At 31.2% G+C, this 26,861-nt stretch overlaps 1 protein-coding gene across 18 annotated transcripts in view; it reads right to left on the bottom strand.

Annotated features, from left to right (window-relative positions):
• The window catches only part of bt (projectin protein bent), a 91,592-nt gene extending 65,546 nt beyond the window's left edge, over positions 1–26,046 (bottom strand). For 17 of the 18 annotated variants that reach the window (XM_070645123.1, XM_070645122.1, XM_070645115.1 and 14 more), the window contains exons 1-11: positions 25,895–26,046; positions 23,000–23,200; positions 16,712–17,673; positions 11,491–11,512; positions 8,552–8,714; positions 8,323–8,464; positions 3,411–3,555; positions 3,097–3,306; positions 2,600–2,922; positions 1,041–2,221; positions 59–505 (exon numbers count right to left, since the gene is read on the bottom strand). In XM_070645123.1, coding sequence (XP_070501224.1) covers positions 59–505; positions 1,041–2,221; positions 2,600–2,922; positions 3,097–3,306; positions 3,411–3,555; positions 8,323–8,464; positions 8,552–8,714; positions 11,491–11,512; positions 16,712–17,042 — 2,964 coding nt within the window. In that variant the 5' untranslated portion in view covers positions 17,043–17,673; positions 23,000–23,200; positions 25,895–26,046. The remainder of the gene's footprint in view (positions 1–58; positions 506–1,040; positions 2,222–2,599; positions 2,923–3,096; positions 3,307–3,410; positions 3,556–8,322; positions 8,465–8,551; positions 8,715–11,490; positions 11,513–16,711; positions 17,674–22,999; positions 23,201–25,894) is intronic. The other variant, XM_070645116.1, reaches the window with a different exon arrangement.
• Between the last annotated feature and the right edge of the window lie 815 nt (positions 26,047–26,861).

A 26,861-nucleotide genomic window follows, 5' to 3' on the forward strand; every position in this document is an offset into this window, starting at 1 on the left:
ATGCAGTATATTTATACAAAATGATTATGTTTTGGATGATTTAATGAGATATACAAACCTTTTGCTTAACAGCAGCCTTCTTCTCCTCTTCCTTCTTCTTTTCTTCTACCTTTTTCTTCTCCTCGACTGCCTTTTTCTCCTCGATGACTTTCTTCTCTTCGATCTTCTTCTGTTCTTCGATTTTCTTCGTTTCTTCAACCTTTTTCTGTTCCTCAACCTTCTTCTTTTCCTCGATCTTCTTCTTCTCTTCGACTATTTTCTTTTCTTCCTCAATTTTCTTCGTTTCTTCAGCTTTTTTCTTCTCGATAACTTTCTTCTCTTCTTCAATCTTCAACTTCTCCTCGACAACCTTCTTTTCCTCCTCTTTCTTCTTACGCTCCTCGACAATCTTCTTTTCTTCAGCTATTTTCGTTTCCTCTTCGAGCTTTTTGATCTCTTCTTCCTTCTTTTTCTTTTCTTCTAATTTCTTCTTGTGCTCTTCCTCCTTTTTCTTCTTTTCTTCTTCCTATACATTCAACAATGAATGGAGTTAATCACAAAACATAAAGTGAGTTATGAGATATAGACTAGGACAGTTTTGAGAACAATAATATTAGGAAATTTATGCACAGATATGAATAGAACATGTGTACATAGAATATAAGGTTTGAAAACGATGAGCAACAGATGGATTTGTGGATATTAATATTCATAAAGTGATGTGAACTTTGACCGACTTTTTAAGGAACAACAAAAATTTTTGTTTATGAAAGAAAAATTGCTGCGATTAATTTTGGATTGTTTACTTTGATATTTCAATGAAAAAGTGTGTTTTTGGGTCAAATGAACTTGAGTCCTTGATACAGATGTGCAAGAATCTATTAAAATTAAGTGGGAATTCATTATTCACATTTTTTGGAATCAAGGTCACAAAAACTGGAATTTTCTTGACAATTTAAGAAATTTTGATGTATTCATAACTATTCTGTTGCATAAAGTCATAAGCAGGCTACTATCTAGCAGCTTTAAGCTCAAAGTCATCATTCTAACAACAAATTTACCTTCTTTTGCTCTTCCAACTTGCGCTCTTCTTCCTTCTTCTTTTCTTCCTCTTCCTTCTTCTTCTCTTCTTCCTTCTTCTTCTTTTGTGGTGGTGCCATCTCTTCTTCCTCCTCATCTTGCTCGATATTTGTCAAATTGACTTCCTGTGAGAAAGCCTCTCCCTTGACATTCTTGGCAATCATTTGATATTTACCAACATCCTCCTTAGTGACATTCTTAATGAAAAGTTGTGAAATGAATTCCTTTGTTCCACTCGAAATGACAGTCTGTGTCGTTTCTGTCACACTTGATGTATGACGTGTTGATGTTTTTGATATTTTCTTTCCATTATGCGTCCATTCGCACTTTGGTAAATTAGCTTCACCAATTGTGACAGCAACACGACATTCAATGATGACCTCCTTCTTCTTAATGATTTTCTTGATGCGTGGACGTTCCTTGATGACGGGAACAACATCAATATTCAATGTAAGATTTGCATTAAGTTCACCGTAGGTGTTGCGAATGTTGCACTTGTATAAACCAGCATCATCAATACCCGGCTTATTAAGTACAAGTGTGATGATAAATTCACCTTGCTTAACTTCTTGAATATTCAATTTCAAGTTCTCCTTCTCAACAATGACATTACTGTCCTTTGTCCATACAACTTGCAATTTTTCTGTCGTACATTTTGTCGTGACATGACAACGCATTGTCACAACTTCGTTAACTTCCTCAATTTTTGGTTTCTCCAAAAATATTGGAGCAAGTTCGGCCATTTCTTCCTCTTCGTCGTCAATGTTGAGATTGAGATTAGCACATGCATCACCAAATTCATTCTTTAAGACACACTTGAACACATCGCTATCAAATTTACGTGGATTTGTAATGACCAAACGAATCTCATAGAAATCCTTCTTCTCATCACTTGTTGCATCGACAGCAGTGCAAGAGAAGCTATAACGTTCAATCACTTCCGTAAGTGTTTCATCCTTTTTGATCTTCTTAGCGGCATGTTCAGCTGATGGTGTTACATAAATCTCATGAATACCCTTGAACCATGTAACTTCTGGCTGTGGTTTTGAACGACATTGACACAACATTTCGATTTTGGTACCGTTTGCCAATGGTGTGATCTTTGGCTTGCTTGTGAATGTTGGTGCAAAGCCAGCTGCATTTTTCTGGTCATCGGCATCGCCTAAAAAAGGAAAAATAAATCAAATAAAATTGACATTTTGTTGACTGTTTACAGACATGACATAACAGACATCATTATTTAATTGTTTTTTGTTGTGTAAAGTTTTTGGACATGAATGCAAAATTATTAGAAATTACAAAATAAAAAAGTCAAATGATATTTGCTTGTTATTGATGCAAAGCATGGAATGGTTTTTGTCATTATTTACAACCACAGAAGTTTGTTTTGGGGTCTGACGCGTACTCTCCCAGAAAATTCTATTTTAACAGTTCAGCCGGTATGTTCACTTACCCATCACATGACATTAAAGGTCATATACATTAAAGGATTACTCAAAAAAACACATTTTTTGTGGATTTTTTCCATGAAATAATTTACCTGCGAAGTTAAGGGCAATGTTTGCATTTGATTCACCAAATGCATTAACAGCATTACAACGATATTGACCGCCATCTTCTTGTGTTGGTGCACGTATTGTTAATGTCAATGTGAATTGATCACGTCCAGTCTTTTTACGTTCCATTTTATAACGTGGTGTTGATTCTTCGATTGCTGTATCGCCACGATACCAACGAATTTCTGGTCCGGGATTTGCTTCCAATATACATTCCATAATCAAAAGCATTTCCTCGGTTATTGCATCCTCATCTTGACGGATGGTTGGCTTCTTTGGGAAACGTGGTGGCTTGCCAGCTGGGATTCTGGAATTATTTAATATTATTAAGTTTCTGTTGCTTATTCTTGGTAAAGGAAGGATTTGGACAGCATGGACTGATGCATTTGATTGGTTTTTAAGTACCAGATGCACAGGCATGCCAAGACAACCTTCTAAGCAATTATTAAATGCGCCTACAGCACAATAATGTCAAACTTACTTTGGAGCTCCTCCAGCAGCACTATCGAAATTAAGATTAATCGTAGCTACGCTTTCGCCATGCTTATTTGATGCTACAGCACGATATTCACCTTTATCGGTTGGCTGTACACCACGTATTTCTAATTTAGCGATATAATAGAGCTTTTGATCGGCTTCTATAGTCATATGAAATCTTGGACCGTTAACAAGTTGTTCATTGCCATGATACCTAATCGAATGAGACACAAAAAAAGTGAAGAGAAAAAAGACGACATAAAGTTAGGACACATTGAAAGCCAGTAAAAATTAAATATCAAATGAATCATGCATTACCATACTAAATCAGGCTTCGGATCTCCAACACATCGACATTCAAACAAGATACGACCGCCAGATTTATCATCATCCAGTTGCTTTATTACTGGTCGCTCTGTAAATGTTGGTTTACATCCATCGTCCGGCACTGCTGCTTCATCGCCTTTGAATTGTGATGAGTTTTCAATTACAATTTATTTGCAATTTTAATTTAGAATTTTTTGGGTTTTTGCTTCCTTATTGGAAGCTAGTGAGATACTTAAGAGAGTTTTACGCGTTTAGGGTTGAGAAATTTTATTCGGGGATGTACGGAAATGATTGGGATTGGACTAATAAGATGTTGAAATTGGACATTATTTTCACAAATTCAAAAAGTCGTAAATTTATGATAATCTAAGGAATTTGACATGAGATTTTGACATAATCTGATGGGAATTTTCATTAAAAGACGCTGTTGATAGAGATAGTAATGCACTTGGCATCAGTAATTGACAGACTGTAGCCAAAAAATGAGCCGGCTTCAGATACAAACTAAGGGAGGCCATGGATCACAATCGGAATTGAATTGTTTTAGGGTTCATCAAGAAATGCAGGCCTACGCATTTATAATGCAGGAAATATAATTCTGCGGTTCATAGCCAAACTCTGAGATTTTAAAATGGCAGTAAAGTGTTTTTGAGACAGGATTGACATCAAGATATGCTATTAAAGTGGACAAGAACATGTTAATGTCAATTTGATAGCTAGTTTTGATGTTTTCATGTGCATACGGCCTGGAATTGTCTGAATCTCTAGAATGTGTCAAAGACAAGCCATTAGGGAACCTTAATGAAGGTATTATGAAATTATAGTGAAAATTGGAGAGTTATGAGGTATCTTTATGGCATAGAATGAGATTGTTGTACATAAGACACTTTATAGAATGGTTCGACTCGAGCTACACATGAAAAGTGTTCGGCCATTGATCCATCTCTATTTTGAAGCCATACAGAGATAGCTAACTGTTGGTACTAATGAATTGATCCGTGATGAAGCGCTAAATGGTCCGTTTTGAAGCATTCTCCATTTATATCGCTTGGACATGACTACAACTCCCCATTTCTGGATCCAGAATACACTTAAAAGATAGATTGAAGCTGCTTAAATCAGACAACTTAAAAATATGCCATAAAATCTCTCAAACATTACTGAAATTTCCTCCCTAATGATGTGAAAAAATCTATAAAAAAAAAATTCATAGACGACAGTAAAGAAAAATTCCAACAACAAAGTCAAAGAACTAAACATCTACACCATCCATAAATCATCATTTTTAACCGAACAAGAAAAATTCATTTACGTATGAAGATGATGATGAATAATACGAATAAAATTTCTCACTTGCCCTCCCAAACAGCCCCCGTGATCATCATCATCATCATTCCCGCATTTCTAGTCTATTTTTAAGATTTTACTTCGTATCGTCAAGAAAAGAAAAAAAGTTTTTTTATGAATTAAAATTATAAAAATATCTGAATATTTACATATTCATACTTCCAAAACCACCTCACATTCATACTTATATTTCGTAATGTAATATTTAATAATAATATATGAAATCACTGACGGACCAGTGAGAGTGTGAGGATGATATTAATGACAATAATAAGGCAAAATTTTTAAAAATAGCATCACGGGGCCAAAATACCTAAAAAAATATTGAAATTTTTTGATACATTTTATTTTTATATTTTGGGAGTGTACGGCATAATCTGCCCTCGGCTATAGCCCGATCATTAAAATGAGAGTCAAAAAAAAACCCGAGAGAGTAAAATAACAAGTGGTTGATTCCGTCCGACAAAAAAATTAAAGTTAAAGGCTATAACTAAAACATGAATAATCACACACACGAATGGAACTAAAATTAAAAGAAGTACGGCACCATTTGCGAATTAAGAAAAAAAAAAGTATGGCTGGTTAAGTAAAAAAACTGCAAACATGATCGTGACTGATGCTCTTCAACCTGCACAGACTGTGAATGTGCTTATGTGTGCAGATATCGTGCGGCATCGCGTAAGAATTAAAAGCTATTAATAGATCATTGCCACATCTATCTCTACATACACACACAAACAAGTATGAAGATAAATCAGCATTTAATTATGTATGTGGAACTAACTAAGATAATTTATATTATTTAGAGTAGTATGTCTACTCATTTTGTGGATGTATTGTTAGGTTAACTGATTTGATAATTAGAAAATGATGAAGAATAAGCTCTTAAAAGTATTAATGCTGAGATGATTAATTAAAGAGTTGATAGATAATAAAGAAGCCTTCGAGTGTGTGTGATTAAGAATTTTGAAGTTTTTTATTTTAAAGTCAATTTTTTTTCTTTTTTTTTTGAATTATTATCTTTTTTTTTATGTGATTTGGCATGTTACGTGGGTCTGTCAATCGAGGGAAAATTTGAGATTTTTTTGTGAGACTTGTCAAATTGAACATGCTGTTGATGGAGACAGTTGACAGTATTGTACTTGATATTGGCTATTGACAGTCGGTAGCCAGTGATAGAGCTAGTTTCTGGTGCTATCTAATGGAGGTCATGTATTATAATCGATCTGTATGCTCAAAGACGTTACTTAATGAGTGTCAAAGTCTTTAATTATTGTAAACAACACATGACTTCATGTTGCAGCTAACAATGCTTAAGAATCCAATATTTTGCATTCCATAATTAGTCTGTGGAAGGGAATAGTGTTGTAGCTGGGGGTTAGACACAAGCTTGCTATACTGTCCTTGGTTGGAATCCACAAGAGAAAAGGCGCCCAGGTGCTCCAAGAGCAACATGGCGTAGGACGGTAATGAAGAAATGCCAGTTAGATGTCAAAACTGAGAATTTGTACAAGCTTTGTGATAAAGCCGGCAACAGAGTCAAATGGAAGGCCTTTTGTAGCAACCTAAGCGGCGGACTATATTTTTTTGGAAACTATTTTTTTGGCACAGAATTTTTTGGAAAATATTTTTCTGGAATTTAATTTTTTGGAAAATAAAATTTTGGAATAGAATTATTTGGAAAGGAATTTTTTGGCATTATTTTTTTGGAAAATAATTTTTTGGATTAACCTTTTTTGGAAAATAATTTTTTGGAAAAACCTTTTTTGGAAATTATTTTCTTGGAAATTTTTATTTGGAAAATATTTTTTTGGAAAAACTTTTTTTGGAAGAGAAATTTTTGGAAAATTCAAATCTAATAGATTTTAGCTTGTAATTTAATATGTGGAATATTTGTTCGGCGCTTTTTTTATAATTTACCAGTACTAAATTAATGTCTTTTATATGAAAAGTTTTCTAACTCTCGGTCAAGAGAACAATAATGACTTTTACATTGCTGGATTCTGTTTTTGGGCAGAGTATTTGACTACGATCTTAGTAGATCTTGTGTTTAAGTTTAAGGACGGTTTATATTATTTTTAAAAAAATTATAAAACAATAAAGATTGAAAAATAAAAAGGCAGTTAGGTTCATGGCTATGTTTGAACCCAGAAATTTAGAAGTTTTTAACCGAGCACAACTACGCAATTTTTATTATACATGAAACTTTTATAAAAATTGCAAAACTCGTCGTCTTATTGATCGAAAGATTTAAGCTCATTTTTGATCTAGCGATCCTTAATTGATTAATAGATAATAGTTTTGCTCCCATAAAACCAAATCCAGTAAGATACCGATCACTTATAGACCAAAAAATTAACATCAAGTTAAATCCAAGTCATTCAAACTTAAAGCACAAGATCTACTAAGATCGTAGTCAAATATTCTGCCCAAAAACAGAATCCAGCAATGTTTAAGTCATTATTGTTCTCTTGACCGAGAGTTAGAAAACTTTTCATATAAAAGACATTAATTTAGTACTGGTAAATTATAAAAAAAAGCGCCGAACAAATATTCCACATATTAAATTACAAGCTAAAATCTATTAGATTTGAATTTTCCAAAAATTTCTCTTCCAAAAAAAGTTTTTCCAGGCTGCCCAAAAATATTTTCCAAATAAAAATTTCCAAGAAAATAATTTCCAAAAAAGGTTTTTCCAAAAAATTATTTTCCAAAAAAGGTTAATCCAAAAAATTATTTTCCAAAAAAATAATGCCAAAAAATTCCTTTCCAAATAATTCTATTCCAAAATTTTATTTTCCAAAAAATTAAATTCCAGAAAAATATTTTCCAAAAAATTCTGTGCCAAAAAAATAGTTTCCAAAAAAATAAACTTCCCCAACCTAAGCTAAAAGTCGGAGCATGGTTCCAGTAAATAAGTAAGTAATTAGTCAGTGATTGACAACCTTCTATTCTTCGCGGCACCTTAGTGTTAAGCCTCAACCGAAACCACACACATGGTGAATGGCATTTCCAAAATTGATTGTGGACACACAGGCTGCCCAGCTTTTAGAATAAGTGAAATGCCTCTTACGTCTATTTAAACCGTACTTATACCCACTTGGAAGCACATTCGATGAAACCTTTAGCAACCAAGCCTCATGACATTACATGCACATCGATAGTACATGCATGTAAATATCATCACATCCATAGAGTAAATACCCAAACTTTAAAACAAACTCAATCTGCTAATATTTTCCAATATTTTTTTTTCTAAAATGTCAAAGCTTTTAATTTCATATTTTTCATATTTTTTTCTATTCCAAAAACTCCCACACGAAATTCTACAAAATTCCAAATAAATTCAATTAACAACTGTCAAATTCAGAATTTATTTTGATTCCCCAAGCATGCTTCAAGGTAACTTATTCCTTTAAAAAACATTTTTCTTCCCATTAAATTTCATTTTTCTCCATTAAATTCAAAAACGAATTTTCAGAAATTCTCAATTTTTTTACGGTTCCATTGACAGACCACGTGCATCGCCATTTCCATGTGAATTAATTTTACTTACTGTCAAAGTTCAATGTAATCGTTGCATTGCTCTCGCCCAACTCATTTTTTGCCGTCACTTTATATTTACCGGCATCCTCAACGGTAACATTTTTAATCTCAAGTGAGGCAAAATATTGTTGGCCATCCTTCGAAACTGACAGCTGAAGGTTGTGTAAGCGCGGGTAAAAAAATTGAAAAAATAAAAATAATAAATTTGAGGCTTAATAAAATAAAGCAATAATAAATACCTTATGTCTGGCATCGTCATCAACAGGACTGCCATTATGACTCCATCTTACTTGTGGCAATGGATCAGCTTTAATTAAACATTCAAACAAAAGACGTTTGCCGTCATCTTCTTGACGAATTGCTGGTTTCTTTAAGAATGTTGGCGCTAATCCATCAATTTGTCTGTTGGGTTTGCACATGTTGTTGATGAAAGGAGCAAGAGAAAGAAAAGTAAAATATTAGGTCAATAATGCTATACGTTCCGATGCGTAGGAGCAAAACAATAAAAATACATTTGCGTAGCAAAAAACAAACAAAATCAAAAAATACAATAAAAAAAAAATCACATAACTGAACATCTGATAGACAAGGTAAGTCTTGATTACCTTTCAAACTGATCCAGATCGGGCACCTCTAAAAATAAGCCAATGCAAGTTGTTTTTGTTAGAATTAAGCGAAAAAAATAATAATAATAAAATAAAATCATAAGAAATAATAATAAATTCTACTAAGATGGGGGAAAGAGGTTCGTCATTTTGGGGAAATAGTTTATTATTGGATTTTTGCAGTATTGTTGAAAAAGATTGTAGATTGCTGGGCTTGTAGATGGCAAAATATTAAGAGGATGGCTAAAGAACTCATGGATGGAAGCTGTTGTTTGAGACAGTTTAGAAAATCGGCAATTGATGGCTAGTGGCGCCAATATGAGGAAAGCCTTGGATCATGACTAGATGTCATATCAAGACGCAGATTAGACCGTTGAAGCAAAAGAGACAAAAATCCATCGCTAGGTCTGTAAAGTCAGATTTGACGTTTAGCAGGCATTATGCCCTAAATCTGGATAATTTGTCGAAGATTGAGTATCCTGGCCTCTTAAAGAAAGAATATGCTCAATCATGAACTTGCTGTCGTAATGCCATAATTGTTAGCCTACACACCATTGGAACATGACCTTGTTGGGATCAAGGTCAAATACTTTCAACTCTAGTAGACGTCTTTTACAGATATTAACATTAACGGAAGTTAGTTCTGCTGATCAATACACTAGGGCAGAGTTGCAAAACAGGAAACTGTGACAGGCAAAAACCGTACATATTCTTGCCTGTCTTAGGTACCTGTTTCGCAACTCTGCTTTTGGGCAACTCATCATAACGATGATGTCGTAAATGCATTCATCACGACGTCTTTGCAATTTGAATTTTGTTTTTGAATTGCATATACAACGTCAAAGTCATGAAATCTCACTCAAGTGTCGCTCGGGACATATGCTTATTAAACAGCCTTATTTCAACATGTTGCTTTAAGCCATGAAACACTAAAGCTGTTTGCCATCAAAGATAACAACAGAAGACATTTCTATGTACATGAGCTGGGACCTATATGAACTCTGTGGATATTAGAAGCAACTCAAAGAAGCAAAACACAGCAACCCCTCCAAAAAAAGCTTCCATCCTTCTACACAACTTCCTATTTAGTACTATAAAAACCACAAAAACTCATAAAAAGAATAAAACTATAAAAAGTCATTTTGTTCGCTAAATAAAATAATATATTGTATAAAATTTATGGCCACGCAGCATTGTTATCTCATCAATACAACGTAATATTTTATTAAACGTGTATCACTAATAAAACCAAAGAAAATCAATTATTCGTAGCCAAAATATATGAGAGACTTTTTTTTTATTGTCGTTTGATGTCATGAGCCGTGTGAATCAGATGATGGAAAGCTTCACGGGGATAATACACAAACTTTGATGATTACACGAGTCATAAGAATCGTGCTATGAATATTACATAAAGAATGTAGGCAGGTAAATTGAAATTTGGTTTGGTGTTGTTATTAGCGAGTAATTAACAAGGAATCGTAATTAGATTTTTTGTTGGGATTTTGTGAGAAGTGTGGAGGAAGTTGTAGAAATTTTTTGAGAAATTATTGATACTTTAAGGTTAGGAAGTGGCAATTTACTTTTGAAGATGAAAGAAATTTGGATTTTTGATGCTTGAAAATGGTTTGTTGCTGGTTTTGGGAAGAGCATCCAAGAGTTAGTGTTGAAGATTCTTCCAAGAATAGTCTCGGTCTAAGTCTCTGTCCTCAGTCCTCAGTCCTCAGTCCTCAGTCCTCAATCATCAGTCCTTATTCCTTATTCCTTAGTCTTCACTCCTCCTCAATACTCAATCTTAAGTCTTCGGTCCTCAGTGCTCAGTCCTCAATCTTAAGTATTCAGTCCGCAGTTTTGAGTCCTCAATCCTCAGTGTCAGTCTTAATCTCGGTCTCAGTATCAGTATCAGTCTCAGTCTCGGTCACAGTCTCAGTTTCAGACTCAGACTCAGTCTCAGTCTCAGTATCGGTCTAAGTCTTTGTATTAGTCTTAGTCTCAATCTCAGTGTCAGTCTCAATCTCATTTTCAGTTTCAGTCTTAGTTTCATTCTAAGTTTCGGTATAAGCCTCAATCTCAGTCTCGGTCAGGTCTCGGTTATGACGTCAGCTTCGGTATTCTGTCTCGGTCTTTGTTCCCGGTCTCGATCTCCCTCCAGGTCTAAGTCTCTTAATAGCTGCATCAAAAATCACACTTAAACTCCCATACGGTCCACTTTATTCTCCCATAACCTCCAATTTCCCAAACAATAACACCCTCAAATTTGCCGACTTCCATTCTCATCATATAAACTCAACAATTCATGACATCATTTAATGCACACAGACGCAGTTACAACAGCAACAAAAAAAATCCTCATAAAACTACAAAACTCATTGCAAATCAAGGAGCAAGGAAAGTAAAAAAAGGAAATGAAATTGTCTCGTTTTCATTTTCATTTTTTTATTATTTTATATCCTAAAAAAGCATAATAATCAGCTATGTGAAAATAAAATAAAAAAAAAAAATTGCGAAAGCATAAGCAAAATCACCAACTAAATTTATAGCATCATAAACTTATGAAAGTAAATTTTGCTTACTTTTCTTTCGGTTCATCAGCCGCTAAAAGTGCGTAAAAATATATATAAGGATGTAACGTTGAAGACGATGGGGATGAGAAAGAGAAGAAAAAAAAATACAGAGACGTAAAATAAGAGACTGAACATGCTACATTACAATTTTATTTTTTGTGTATATATCAGAGAAGTTTCTTATTACTTTATTGCGTTTTCTTCGTGGTTTCTTTTGCTAAACGAAGGTGGATGTCAGGGTGTGGAATGGAAGAAGTGAACATTTGTGATTGACGTAACTTGCTTTTGAGTGATTCTTAAAGCTGGTTTGAAAGGAAATTCACTTAAAGGCTTAGAATTGGATTTAAAATCAGATTCATGTCGTCGGGTATTAAATTGACGATCATATAGCAGATTGACATTAATATTTTGTCAAATCCAATGGTAAACTACCCTAAATATCTGCACAAAATGGCTAATCGATCTGAAATTCTGCACCAAGCCGACATGACTATGACAGACACCATGTCCGGCGTATCTAAAGCAGACACCATGCCAGATTCATGTCTGCTTGATGTTGGAGTTAAAATGAATAATTCATCAATTCGTAGCAAACACCATGCCGATGTGACTGTAGCAGACACCAGGCTGGCGTGGTTGTGACAAACACCAGGCTGGCGTGACTAAAGCAGACACTACTCCGGCAACACTGTGACAGACATCAAACATACGTGATTGTGACAGGCACTAGGTCGGCGTGACTGTGACAATCATCATGCTTTCGTAACTGTGACCAACATCATGCCACGTCGTTGTCACGTCGTTCTATTGACTAATTTACACTAAATTTGTGACCAAGAAAGAGTCGCGCCTGCCTGTCGAGGATCGGATTCAATGATATTCTGTGAACTTTAAGGATAAAATGATCCATTCAAGAAGTGATAAACCGGATTTTAGGTCAATATACCGATTTGTGCTATTTGGGTACTCAATTGCATTTTAAAAAGTAATTCTAAATTTACACATATCCGAAATCTGAGCTTTCATGTTTATTTATGAAAAATTAACAGAGAACCGTCCTGTTCGACAAACAACTGCAAGTATACGTAACTCAAAAGCAAGAAATGCAAACATTGAGCTTTTAACAATCATCTAAACCCTAAAAATCTTCCATACCCTGACTCACCATTCTCCCCCTAAAGTATCATCATAAGTGTGCAACATGACAGGTGCTCTAAAAGAGTAAAATGATGATATCATTTTGCAGCAAGATACGAGCTCATTATTTTAAGTGGTAGGCATTAAATGTATGAAGTATCTCTTGATCCTCATTCAATTTGCTCCTTTTTTGCGAGCATTTCAAATGTAATTTTTGCGCAAATTTCATGACTCACAAATGTGCATATTTATGGTTGATCGGGAGACATTTGCGATAAATTTTTATTTGCCTGAATGATGCATCCGAGTGATACAATTGGGGAAGGGTCTGTCAGGGATCATTTGAGGTTGCGTCATGGACACATCAATGCCAAATGACCTCGGGCTACTAGGGCTTAAAAATCTGTCATATGACAGATACAAGAATTTTCCTTGTTGCTTCCAAATGTTTGTCACGTGAATACATCGCATGTGACCATGTGACATGTAGTATATGATCATGTGACACATGTAGTCAAGTGAAATATGACCATGAAGCCATATGATATATATCCATGTATCCATGTGACTCATGACCATGTAACCATATGACATATGACCATGTAACCATGTGACATGTGACAAAAATCGGAAAGTTCTTTGAAGCCGGAGTCAATTTGACGTTAGTTAATATGTCCATGATAAAAAAGTATTGACGGACACTTCTCACATGTATTACTCGGGATTGTGACAGATTATGAACAAATTGATTGATGTGAGGTTTTGGAGAAGCTTATATGGCTATAAACCCCAAAACTCCCAAAGAATATGCTCCCTAACCACCTCAACCAGAACATCAAAGCTGTTGTGCTTCAATTTATTCCAGAAATTCCTCAACTTTACTTTCGGGACTAACAAAAAATCTGCATTTTTATAAAAAGTTCTTTCATGAAAATCTTTTACGAGCTCTTCAAGCCCACCACATGAAAGCTATAAAAAATATTTTTGTGTTGTAACTTCTTTAAGGGCTGTAAAAAAAACTATGCAAAACAAGTATAATCCACAAATTAGAACAGAACATGAATCGTAAATGAAAATTATGAGAAAAAAAGTTTTTCTTTTCTTTTTTATTAATGCATAGCACAAACTAATTTCCTTAATGGATTCATCAAAAAAAAACTTTTTGATAAACAAAGAAATATTTTGCAAAGTTTTCAGGCTGGTCTTCTTATTGACTCGCTAATTTTTCAAGTTCAATGTCAAAGATTGAGTCATTTGACAAGTTAATGGAAACTTTTTTGTAATAAATGTGATAATTGACGAGAATAATAAGATGCAAATTATGGTCAGTAAAATGAATAATGGTAATTAGGAGGCACTTTTTGAACGATACGAATGACATTTGACAGACGTTATGAATAATGTGATTTTTGATGGTTTTTCTGAAGTAGACAACAGTCACACAATGTAGTCAGAGTGCGGCTAAGTCACTGAGTTTATGTCATAACGTGAAGGTCCACTGACGGCTCCAAGGAGGATGATTTTGGTGGATTAAAGGGTACATGGCCCGATTCAAGTCAACTAAACTCTATTCAAAATTTAAGTCGACTTCAAGCTCTGAGTCAAGCAATCCGAGCAGTGAAATGTGGCTAACTCCATTTTTAGCCGTAAAATGAATCAAAATTCGCGATTACGATGCCTTCAGGACAACTCCACAGGGAAGTAGTCAGAAAGGACTTTTCCTCCAAACATTCCTCCTTTCTGAATACCTTACTGCCATTAATACACCGACGCAACTGTGCCCCAGCAAACATGTTGCAACTGTTCAGCCCTAATAACTTAAATTAAGAAATTTGCCAACAAAATTTATTATTTTCATTTAAATGATCTTAATTTCAAGATAGATAAATGCTCTTAATTTAAGTCACGATTTACAAAATTAATTCTCATATTAAAGAAATGCAAAGATTTATCACAATAAAAAATCAAGTGCTTAAATTACTCAACAACCACAAAAAAATGTGCCATAACAAGAGTCGAGTCGTAAAATGCAATTAAGATGTTCATGTGAATTACTTTATTATACTTTGTAATCCTTATACCGAGTGACACAAATCATAAAAATGAGGATGGCGCTGTTGAAGGTCATTTATGAAAATTAATTTAGTGCTGCCTTAAACAAGCAAATTGACCGCTTTTAGGTACCGAATTCTGTACCATGAAATCACGCATTATGTCTGCTAGGGTAGATTCGTATAGCATCCATATGGCTGTCAAATATAGCCAGCTTCTAGGACCTTTAGCACAGCCTTTTGAAGCTCCCTGACAGACATTGTCACTCGGTATTAAAAGTGTCGCGTGGCATGTACAGTAACAACAAAGCAATTATAATAATTGATTATCTTATAAACATGGGCATATAATAATGAGCGAATAAAAAAGGTTTTTTGTAACAACAGCTGCACAAAAATTATGATTATGACTAAAGATTTGAAGATGATTAATTCTTTAATTGTATAATTTAATTGAGTCATAAGTTTGTGAGTCATTAAGAGGATTTGCTGATTTGAGCTGATTTGTTTTGGCAATAATTAGAATTATAATTGTAATTTGGCATTGTGGGTCAAGTTTGCTGACGTTATGAGGAGATATAGAGGATCTGAATAGCAGATTAATAGGCAAAGAGACTGCTTTTAGGTACCGTAGTGGTATTACTGTGCCATGAAAGCGTGATCTTTGTCTGTTAGGGGCACAAAATGGTCAATCGATCCTGAATTGGGTAACAGGCCGTCAAGCGGTAACTCTGGCATTTATATGGAAGCTGACACTAGGTCGGTCGAGATGATTTTGCCATTTAAATCGAATCCGGTCCCAGACTGGCATTAATTCCTAAACTAACCCTAACAGCTATGTCTGGAGAGTTTGCTCAACCTAATAAGATCATGAGCATTCCTATCAGCTTACTAAGCTCTTGAAAGCACGACTCTTTGCCTGCTAGGGTAATTCTGAGTCACGCCGACCTGTCATTGAGCTTTTGATCGATTTACCGATTCCTGCTATTCTCATACGTCCTTTAAATCATCAAAATGTTTAAAATACACATAAAATTCTTCAGAATCAAGAAAAACCTTCTCTGAATTCGCAATAATACCTCAATTCTCAAGGATACTTAACGTTAAATGTCATAGAACTTGTAAAGAACCTTTAAATCATTCCAAATATTTACATTCGATATTCAATGACATTTTCCGATGAAAATTTGCTCATGAAATCATGAATAAATTTCCTAGGAAAAAGAACTTTTATCGCATAAAATGGAAATTCTTGGAAAATTTTCATTTCCTTCGCTCGTTCAACAGAAAAAAAAAAATAAAACATTGAAAGAAAATCTCTAAAGAGGATTAAAAATTGTTTGAGTTGCACAGATTCTTTTGTCATTTGCAAGGTGAATTATCTTTTGTTGTGCTTTAGTCTCTCAAGAGTATTTAAGGACACAGCAAAATTGTGAAATCTTCTTTGGACGTAAAGCTTATGGTAAATAAGAAACTTCTTTTATTATAATGCAACGTTTAGCAAAATCTTTGAGTGAAAACCTTGTTTTTAACGATGAAATTTAATAAAAATTTATAGAGTTTTTGAGCTTGTTTGATAAGAGCTTTTCGTGAGTGGTCTATAAATGTGGATGAATATTCAGAAAAAGTGATTTTAGGAAATTTATGACAACTATAAATTTGGATGGAAATGATTTTTTGATGCAGTTTTCTTTTGCAGGAATCATAAAATTATCAGAATCAGATGAGTCTTGATTGAATCACTTAAATCAGGTTGGAATCAGGTAAGTGTCTTTCTTTGCAGCAATTTAAAATTGATTTTGATGGAATTTGTAAGGAAAATTGGCCGGAAATCGCTCATAACTACACAACAATGGTCGGAATTTGAAAACTTTCCTACCAATTTATTCCCATTTCCAAGATTATTTCTGAATATCATTCCATCATCCTAGACCACCTACCTTATCAATCAAACAACCTCTCAACTCCATCATAATATATCATAATTAATTAATTAAGTTTTCTAATTAAAATAAACACAAAAAGATTCAAAAATAACTTACGGCTAAAATTCAAATTGATTGATGCTGCAACCTCTCCAGATGTATTACGTGCAACAATACGATATAATCCCGCATCAGTTTCAACAACATCATCAAGTGTCAATGAAACATTATAAGAATTTGTCTCGCTACTTGGTGCAATTTTAAAGAACGTACGTCCATCAGATTCATTCAATTGCTCATCACCGCGCCACCATTCAATTGATGGTTGTGGTGAGGCAGCAAGTGAACATTCAAAAATTAACTTATTGCCATCATCAGCTTGTCGAAGCTGAGGCTTTTGCTTAAAAGCTGGTGCAAAATCACCATTTGCTGCTGGTGTAACCACCATTTTAATTCACTTTTGTTAAGCCACTTGATTCCACTTTACAAAAATTTTGATATTTTTTTTGATAATTTTTTTTTAATTAATTTAAAATAATAATAAATAAGTTATTGTTCCACAAAAGAGTGGCAAACGTTATGTCACTTTTTGGGTTTTTATAGATTTTTAATTTTTTTTTGTCACACACTTTAATAATTTTTTTTCTAATTCTGTTGTATTATTTTTTAATGATTAATGATTCCTAACATGATCTCACCAGCTGTCTGTCCCCTACGGCACAGCTGGGGTCGTTGATCTTTCGATGTGATTTATGTCAAGATCGGTTTAGTAATCGTGAATTTTTATTTGGTTGTTTGATCCTTCGTTTCGATGGACTTTTTTACTTCCTCCTGTTTAATGGTTAGGAATTGCTTCTTATTTTAATTTTTCATCCACTTGACGCCCGCAATAAAAAGATTTTTTATTTTCTTCTTTTATATTCTCCTCAAAATTTACTTCTTTTTTCTGGTACGTTGAGAATTAAATATTTATTTTTTAATGAGGGTATGTGCGAATAAAAAATTGTTTTAATTTTCACAAAGTTGTTGATTGGCTCGTTTGCTCGAATTCTTTTTTTCTTTTCTTATTTTTTTAGATCCTGCATTTGAAAAAAAATTTTGTTTTTCATTAAATTAGAATTTATTTTTTTTATTGTATATAATTATAAGACGGGTAGTGTTGTTCATAAATGACGTCGATTAGAGAGTTGGATTTTGTGAAAGTCGTGATTTTCTGCTCTTTATACATCTTTAAGAGAATCAATCTGAGCTTCATTTGGGGTGCAATCTAAACAGCATGCGGAGGTAAACCTCATCATGCCATTAGGCCATCAAAATCGGTCAAAAATAGCCTTAACGGGTCTACTAAGGTGATTCTACCTCAGTTAGATATTTCATTGTCAACATGGTAGCATAGCAGTACTTGCTCGTACACATAATTCCTATTAAAAAGGTTCAAGTGTTAACTTTACTGAGACCATGGATCACAATTAATCTGGACGGTCATCGAATTAAGTTAATAAGTTAGTCTTAAATTTAAAATTCCTGTTCATTCATTTAACACACCTAAGAATAACTTTTGAGCATGTTAAAATGAAGCTTCAGACACATTATCAAAATAAAGATTCATGAAAAAGGATCGAAATCCTAAATTTGACAAAGTCGAGACATAAGATGTCTTTAATTGATTGCCGTGCTCAAATCTTGTGCAAAATAGTCGACTTGAATTCGATTTCTGGATTTAATTATCCTTAAATGTCATTTCATACACTTATCTGTGGAATATTTTGCATAGGAGAAGTAGAGCAGAGCCACAAAGACATACATGCAGAAAAAGCAGTTTAAGCCAGCATTAGAAGCATGATAAACCGCCATAATAGCACCATTTGATTTACAGTGAATCTATAGCAACTAATCATCACTAAAGAAGTAAATTTATGGAAGTCTAATCATTGGGAATAAGAATTCTCTAGACCGAGACTGAAATGTCTCGCATTTGAGACTTCTGGAAGCCCTATTCACGATCTCTTTAGTTATAGAGATCAAAAGCTAGCTCACAGCTATATATAAACTTCTTAACCTCCTCAACACTCAAACGTCATTTATGATCAACCCTTAACTAAGTCACACGGAGTCACACATCTTGCAAATCGAATCGAATCGAGAATGAAATGTCAGATTACAAATCAATCAACTGAGGAATTTAGTTCACGCATAAAATGTAAGATATTATTTGTGTACACAATGTTTGTAGTGCCAAGTTCTCAAATTAAATTGTTAATTGTTTAAGCTCTTGGCTTATTATTAAGTTTTGTGCTATAAATAAATTTTAAAATTTTTTATATTATTCTTGAATTTTTGCCATTTCCTGGCTTTTGAGTAAAGAGATACTCAATTTACACTTTATTATGTTTGACTGACTCTTGCGAATTAAGTAGATTCGAGTCATTTCCTTAATGTGCTCCTTGAAAATTTTTTTGTATTAATTACAAAAAAGTTATTTTTTTAAGAAAAAAATAAAAGGAAATTAGATCTTGTGCTTAATTTGATCGTCAGTTTATCTTAGATTTAATTTGCATCATTTTGTTGGAATGTAGCTGAGTTTTGGGTATTTTAATTTTCTTTAAAATTGAATGAGAAGTTTGTTTGTGTTGGCTTTAGTACAGAATTAACGTAAATTAATCGAAAAGTTAAATGATTTTTTTGAGAAAATTTAATTTAAAAAAGTTTTTTATTGATGGTTGTAAATTATGTTTATGCAATGATTCAAGCTGAACTGTCAGCGATTAAATTTCAGTTTTAGCCGTCAACTGAGAGTGGTCATGGAAGAATACAGCTGATTTGTACGGCTAGAAAATCAAGTAAGTAAGTATTGATTTTAATAAATGAATTTTAAAAATTGAAACATATTGAAATCAAATTTCTAATTATTTGGAATTCTAAAGAAAAATTCTTAATTTTTAAAGGTGATTGAATATGTTTTCTGGTTGAAAATTTTGAAATCTTATTGAAAATTTGCCATAAATTTAGAAATATCTTGAAATTTGAATTAAAAACAAATTGAAGAGTTTTATTAATGAAAAGTTTAATCATTAAAGACTGTTTTTGCTTTTGGATATTCTACAAAATAATTATTTTGTTTGTAAAATTCTTAAATTTTACAATTTTCTTAAAGTTTGAGTTCATAAATTTGAAATTTGATTCTGAATTTTGATTTCTTAAATTCTTAAAATTCTTAAATTTTGAATTCTAAAAGTTTTAATTTTTGAATTCTCAAACTTTGTTGTTTTAACCAAGTTTTAACGTATATTTCTGTCAAATTTTAAATTCGAATTCAATTGCATTCTAAAAATGTGCTCCTAATTTTTCATTCTTATATTCAGAAATTCTTATATTCTCAAAATTTGACATTAAAATTGTAAAATTGAAAAAAAAATCAAGTTTTGAATTTTAAAATTCTTAAATCGAAAAATTCTGAAATTTAATAAAATTCAAAATATTATTCTTTGAAATTACTTTCACATCGATTTTCTCAACCAATTTCAAATGATTTTCTCAAAATTCGATCACATTTTTATGATTGAAGTTCAAAATAATTCGCAAAAATTATTCACAGTCTCGTGACATCTTTAATGTCTTCTTCTTTTCATTTTCCATCATATTTTTCAAAAGAACATTTCAAAGACAAACAAATTCTTCTCTTTATGATCTTATTTATTTGTCTCTAGTAAAGTAAAGGAATCATTGTCATTAGCATGAAGCTTAAAGAACCACTTTTCCACTTTTCTACTACACAACAATGCTACATCTTGCACAAAAGTAAGTTTTTTTGATAAATAATGAGGAAAAAGTTTTAATTGAATTTCTTTTGAAGTTCTTTCGGAAGTTGAAACAAGAAGAATTTTAAAATCAAAAAAATACTTTTATATTTTTGACTTGAAACAAGACAAAGTTACTTGATAATCTGTTCTGTTGGAACAATTTTTTATGACTTCTCTTCTTTGCAGCATTAATTTCAGTTTTATTGCTGCTGAAAATGCAATTTATGAGGTCGACTGTGTAGCATTTTGTTGTGTCTGCTTATCGATCGTTTTTGAGTTGCTCGTGTTTCTTGAAGAATTTTATGAGAAATTTAATGCTTTTTTGGATATTTAATTTGATATTTTTTAGGTTAAAGAAAATAAGATCAAATTCTGTTGGATATAAAAGATTGAAAAAGTACTGAATTTTGGGACATTAAAAGTTGAGATTTGATAGGGTTGAATGAGTTCTCTTTGTGGGAATTCTAATTTTATGTTAGAAATACAGAAGAATTTTTAAATTGCAATTTGAATTTTTTGAAGTTTTTGCAATTATTTATCGATATTTTGTGGAAAACTTTTAATTAAAATTGTTGAAGTTTCTTAAAAAATCTTTTCGACATTTTAATTGATAATTTATAAAGTTTTGAACGTAATTTGTTAAAAATTCAATTAAAATTGTTTAAGATAATAAACTATTGCTTATCAAAAATCTGACCACAAAACAGAGTTTAGTTTAACCAGAGTCACACCAGCCTGGTGCAGAATTTTGGATCAATAAGCCATCTTGCGTGGATATTCAAATATCCATTTATTTGAAAAAATCTTCAAAATTCATCATTTCCAAAACTTTTCAATTTATCTTCAAAACTCTACAAAAAGGTTTTCATTCAATATCATATTGGATTCAATATCATAAATTCAATATTTCACAACTTTTCATCCTCTATAAATTCCAAAATTTTCCTTCATATTTATAATATGTGAACGGATATAAACCACTATTTCCTCTCCTTTTTCCCCTTCTCGATAGCATAAATAACAGCTCACTACATTATTTACTTGTATCTTCAGAAAACTAAGATGTTATGCCTCATTTTATAAGAAAATGAATTTCTTCAACTTGATTAATTTAATAAGTGTAAAAACATTTTCAACAAGACTTCAAAGTGAATGATTATAATGAGAAGAGTAATGTGGGAATTTCAAGAAATATTTAAGAAATTAAGGTCCATAAATTTAAAGCAAAAGTTGTTATTGTTTTGATTTGTTTTATTTCATTTTGCAACATTAGAGTGAAACGAGTTTTGATTAACAGTTTTATGTCTTGTTCTTAGGACAACTAATGGTATCTAAATATAATTTGCTTTTTTTGGAATTAGACACTTAAATAGTCAACTGAAAACTTGTCTTCTTGGGAACGTTTAAATGAAAAATTTAGTTGGACAAAAAATTGAATGAAGTAAACAAATATTTATAAATCTGACTAGAACGGCCAAAGAACTCATAGAAAAAAGCTGTTGATAGAGAAAATATTTCATTTGGTATTGAAAATTGGCATAGAGTGGCTAAGAGATCAATAGACATCAGTACAAACTACAAAATGCTTAAAAAACAACAATATTTTCTTAATTTTTGAATTGACTTAAATTTAAAAATGTCATCAACATGAAATTTACTTGATTTTTGTAGAGTTTTTCTTAGAATTTAGTGGAAATTATTAAAATAAATCATAATTTTAAAATGTAAATTTGAACTTTTCAGATTTAAATTTAAATTCTAAATCAAATAAAATCAGAAATTGTTTAAAAACTAAACTAGCAAACTTCTTTGAAACTTCAATAAAATGTATCAAAACTTGTAAATGTCATAGTTAAAATGTAAATAAAAAACTTGAAAGAGATTTGATAAAACTTCAAATTTTAGACATTTTAAAAGTCAAATTCACAATTTTCACTCCTCAATCAATTCAATTCAAGTTTTCCTGTAATATCAACCAACACAAAACTCTCATAACAGCTAATATTCCTTGATCCACCGAATCCGGTTCGGTCAATTCTGTGTTTTTTTGTAGTCTACAATAAACACTCGAGGCTTATTATTGATTATGTTTCACATATTTTCATCATTCGTTCATGATATAATATTTTTTATATTTCATCACATCACATCACGATGAGTATCTTTCTCCTGTTCTTACAATTATTATTTCAATTCCTATTTTTAAACCTCACAGCATTTTATTTTTTTACTTTTCTTTCTTTTCGAGATGAAAACTCGAAATTTTTTTTTCTCTTTCTTTTTTTGCGATTTCACAACGTTTAATTTAAATATATACATTTTTTTTCTATTTTTCTTTCTTTCTTCTTTTTTCATGATGATTAAGAAGAAATTTCATTTTTTTTTCTTTTATTTTTATCTCGCGTTCATGGTACAAAAATAACATTTTTTTTTATTTCCAATTCAACTTGCACAAAATGAAGTTTTTATTTTTTTTGGAGTTTCACAATTTTGTAAACTTTTTTTTTTAAATTTTTTTCTTTTGTTTTTTTGATTTGAAAAACTTGTTTTTTAAAATTTTCATTCGATTCGCAAAATGTGTGACCTTAATTTTGACGCTTCTCACCTTTTACACTAAGAAAACAGAGGCGAATTTTTAATTGCAAAAAATAGCGCTTCACTCACAAAAAAATATGATTTGAAATTTCTTCTTCTTTTTACTCTTTTTTTTTTCTTTCTTTTTTTGCTTTTCTTTGCTCTCACTTTTTTTTATATCCCCGGAAAATTAAAATAGCTTGAGCAGAAAATTTATCACTTGATGGTATAACTAAACAAAAAAAAAAGATTGAGAAGATTTAAAAAAATTATTAATTTATATGAGAATTTTTTTTTTTTGTTGAATTATTTTTCCATGAAGGCACTTCTAATTGAAGAGTTTTTTTTGTTGTTTTGTTTTTTTTTGGAAGTGCAGGCTTTTCTGTGGATGAGGTTCAACAGTTTTTTGTGGCAATTTTTGATGCGGTTTTTATGTTTTTTAATTGATTTTTTTTTTTGTTTTTTGAAAATTTTATGGAATTTTTAATTGAATTTAAATTTAAATTTTTTAAATTTTTAATTGAATTTAAATTTAAATTTTTTAAATTTTTTGATACTTTTACTAAGTATTTTGAGATTTTTTTGGAATTTTTCGAATTAAAATTTTGAAATTTTGTAATTTTATTAAATATTTAATGCAGTTTAAAAGTCTAGTGGCGATTTTAATGCAACTTAATGCAATTTAATTGCACTTTTTTAAAAAATTTGAATTATTTTAATTTTTTTGAGTTTTTAAAAGTTTAAAAATTGTAATTTGATTTGATTTTAATGCAGTAAAAGCGATTTTCTTGCAATTTAATTGAAGATATTTCAAAATTTTCTCAATTTTAGAACATTTTTCCAAAAAAATATTCAAAAATTCCAAAAAAATCTAAATTAAAGTCTCGAAATCATAATCTTGTTATTGTTTTCAACCACAACACCCTACTTAATCCATTCATAACCCCCATCCCACCCATATTACTCAAATCCCTTCCACCTGTTGATCCATTCTATTAATAATTTTTTTCATATTTTAATTTTATTTTCCACTAAGAAGATGAGAAGAAAACCTTCCATTGCGGTCATAACTTGTAGCTTAATCCCACTTCACTCACTATTATCGCCTACGCATTTGTCTCACTTTCAGCATTCATAGCGCAGTTTTTGAAAAAAAGTGGATTTTTTTTGTATATTTTAAAAAAATTATGATGTGAAGTTTCTAGAAAATGTTTCTGTTTAATTGATTTTTTGAAAATTTTTAAAGGATTTGATTTGAATTTTAGATTAGATTAACGTTCTAGAATTATTGAAATTGATTATTATTATTTTGATAAGGAAGTTGAGAAATTTTTCAAATTCAATTAAAATTCAATTACAGATTGTAAAGAACAACAATTGAAAATTCTAGACTTTTTTGAAAGCTATTGATTGATTTTTGAAGATTTTGGTAAAATTCAACTAATTTAAATTTAAAATCATCGATTTTAACGCCAATTTAGCAAATTATATTTTACCTTTAAATTTGAATGAATAAAAAATTAGAAATTTAAACTTTTTTTTAAAAAAATTTGAAAGTTTAAAGTTTTTAATTAAAACTTTGAAAAAAATTTATTTGAAATTTTAGAAAATTTGAATTTTTTAACTGAACTTTGAAGATTGAAGATTTTGAAAACTTTGAAAATTCAATTAAAAATGGACATTTTTGAATATTTTGAAAATGTTAGAATTTTAAAACTCTCCAAAAAGTTTAAAATCTTTGAAATTCATAAAGAATTAAAATTTTAGAAATTTTTGAAAACTCAAAAAAATTGTTGAAATTTTTCAAATTAATTTTCATAAAATTGAGTCATGAGTTTCAAGAACTAGAAATTTTCTGAATTGAATCTACCTTTGGAGCAGAGTTTGAAGTCGAATTAACTCAAATTAACTCTAATCCATACAAAATTTGAGTCAACTTTGACCTCTGCTTTGAACTTTTCCTACGTATTAAATGAGTCCAAATGCCAGGAAGTGTGAAAATCAAACCTTTTTTTTTATAAAAATTCGATTAAAATTTCATTTTCAAAATTCCAAAAATTCCATCAATTTTTTTTTTGAAAAACTTCTTTCCACAGTCTAGATTATTCCGACAAATTCCTTGATATCTTCTTGATTTTTCATAATTTTTCAAAAATTTTCATCACTTCTGAATTTAATTTTATCTTCATCTTCTTTATTTTTGTCACTACTCTGAACCAGTTTTCATTCAGTCACTCACGCAATGTTACACAACTGAAAATTTTTGAATTTATTTTTTTTTTCAAATTTATTTTTAACTTTTGTTGAAATTCTTGCACTTTTTATGAATTTTTCAAATTTTTAAATTATTTTTTTAAATTTTAATTTCATTTAAATTTCCATAAATCTGCATAAAAAATCATTTCTAAAATTGCCATCACTGTTGAACATCCCCCGCAGAAAAAAATTTCTTCATGTCTTCGTAACACATCCGCGAAAATATTCATAAATATGAAGAAAATCTTTTTCAATTCCAATAAATGATCATTAAATTTCTTTGTATGTATGTGTGTGTGTATTGCACTTTTTTTTGTTTAAAATTCACTGGAATTATTGAATTTTATTTTTCACAATTTATTTTCCATTCACAGTTTTTTTTTTTAAATTTTAATTTTTTTTTAATTTCTTTTTTGCTTCGAAAATAAAAAAAAATCATTCGACACCGATTGCGACTACACACTTTTTTTCACATTCTCGAAGCAGAAATTTTTTTTTTATTTTTCTTCTTTTTGTGACTTTTTCACACCGAAAGTTACGTAATTGAAATTTAAAAAAAAAAATAATTTTTTCACTTTAAAATCCTCAATTGGATGTCACAAAATTTCTTCATTTTTTTTTGGAATGCACTTTTTTATTTTTTAAATAATTCTAAATTCGGGATAATTACATTCAAAAAAAGGGTAATCCTCAGTTGAAATTCCGAGCAGCTAAATCTCTAAGAAAAAAAATATAAAATATACAATTTTAAAGCAACTGGTTTTCTTAGGGGCAATTGTTGCAACTCGCCGATGTCAAAATTAAAACTGAACTGAAAAAATTTTCAATTTCTCGACTCACAAGCGAGAATGCTGTGTGTGTTTTTTTTCTTTTCTTTTCCTTTAATTCAGTCACGTAAAAGCGAGAAAATGAAAATTCGGGCACCGCTCTATTAAATGTTTTAGTTGAGTCCGTCCGTGCCGAATCTAAGAAGTAGCAAAAAAAAAAAAAAAACAAAATTCAAGAAAAGAATAAGAAAAGTATTCGATCGTATTTTTAGAAATACGCGTCGGCGTCGAATACTGCTGATCTTCACGATCGCTTTTCTTACTCACATGCCTTCTTTACTTCTCGCGCTGCTCTTTCTCTACATCCGTGGATCGTCTTTTTGAACACTTTCAAGATTTTTTTTCTTTTTTGTTGCTTTCTATTCGTTGTGATTTAAATGCTAAACACTCCTTGGTATTGAATTTCCAAGTACTTTTTCTTGAAGTTTCCTGCTGTCCATTCAGACATGTTACGTTGCCTTGAGGACTTTCTAGAAATTTTTTTTATCTCTAACTGTGTGACTTATTTTGGAATGCAACAGGTTTGAGTTTTTCAGTTTTTAAATTTTTTTGGAAGGTTTGGATGATTTTTGTGAATAAGAAGATTATGAAATTCGGGAGGATGAAATGACAAATTTTGTACTTGTTGAAATTTTAATTAATTTGGCAATTGTATTGTTAAATTGATCATATTTGACTGGCTAATCAACATTTGTCCTAATAATTGCAAATTTGAATTATGCACCCATGAAATTTGACTCCCTGCTCGACTCACTAGAAGTGCATTTGCTGGTTTTATGCATTTTCATTCATTTTTGAGCTGTTTTGTCA

The sequence above is a fragment of the Chironomus tepperi genome, unplaced genomic scaffold, assembly GCF_022539635.2.
Source record: "Chironomus tepperi strain 1889 unplaced genomic scaffold, CSIRO-AGI_Ctep_v1 contig_351, whole genome shotgun sequence".
Classification (NCBI taxonomy): Eukaryota; Metazoa; Arthropoda; class Insecta; order Diptera; family Chironomidae; genus Chironomus; species Chironomus tepperi.